Consider the following 1,000-nt stretch of genomic DNA (forward strand, 5'->3'; position numbering starts at 1 on the left):
CACCAGTTGTCATGCAGGATGTGCAAGTGCATTCATAATGGAAATGGGCACTTAGTGGAATGACTGTCAACTGCCATACATTACTCCCACCAAAATATGTTCAATGGTTAAACCAGTACATTGACTATTGTAAATCACAGCATCACTGGAGTGAGCATTTGTATTGTGCTTATGTAAACCTGTTGAATGGTGCATGCTAGCCAGTGAATTCACCACACTGCTCAAGCACCCACCACCTGCATACCTAAGCTTTAACAGCACTATGTCTACTGCCAACACCAGCACCTTCATCCCAGCACAATCACCCAACAACATCCAGATGGTCATCACCACTGAAAATGCCAAGTGGATGGTTGAGGAGGCTGCCAGGGTTACAATGCAGGCACTGAGAGGACTTTGGGGCCAGGATGCTAAGCACTGGGGCAAAGTGGCTCAGCTTGTGTGGGCCCAGCTGGTAAGTGAAATCACAGCCATGATATCCATTCCTGACATCTATGTAGGGAATGGTCTGCACAGTTGTTGAACATCTACCCCTGGCATTTGAGATCCCTCTGCATCTTATTGCTATTGATATGCACATGGTTGACCTGGCAACAATCTTTGCCATGCAGACATGGCTGCCTTTCAACCAGATCCTGAAGTGGCTCAAGACAGGAGTCCACTGAACCCCCCCTGGCTTCATTCAAGGGAGGTGCTGGCTTGGAAGTACCTCCTTCAAACGTTGAACCTGTGCATGGACCTGCTAGGGGTCTGGCAATCTCTATTACTCCACCATCACCAGCAGTCAGATCAGCACCTGGACAGGAAGGTAGGATGGAAGTTGACTAACATCAATGTACTTGTCATTTTGCAATCCATTTGTGTTTTTTTGTCTTTATACTTGTACTTTGTTAGATGCAGCAATATATTCTATATTGTCAAAATGTGATCTCCAGGAAGAAGTAGCTACCCCTGCTGGTAGTTGTTACTGTATGATTCAGATACTGGAAAACCAATCTGG

The 1,000-nt window shown here is 46.0% G+C and overlaps 1 protein-coding gene across 1 annotated transcript; it reads left to right on the forward strand.

The window, feature by feature from the left end:
- Positions 1 to 262: 262 nt before the first annotated feature.
- Positions 263 to 665, forward strand: F5J12DRAFT_787761 (uncharacterized protein; the record flags this gene model as incomplete). Its single annotated transcript, XM_051743708.1, has 2 exons — positions 263 to 454; positions 501 to 665. 2 exons carry the CDS (start codon positions 263 to 265, stop codon positions 663 to 665), a joined length of 357 nt encoding a protein of 118 aa, XP_051594127.1.
- Between the last annotated feature and the right edge of the window lie 335 nt (positions 666 to 1,000).

This window comes from Pisolithus orientalis, assembly GCF_024613125.1.
Source record: "Pisolithus orientalis strain OTSU chromosome Unknown F5J12scaffold_147, whole genome shotgun sequence".
NCBI classification, from domain to species: Eukaryota; Fungi; Basidiomycota; class Agaricomycetes; order Boletales; family Pisolithaceae; genus Pisolithus; species Pisolithus orientalis.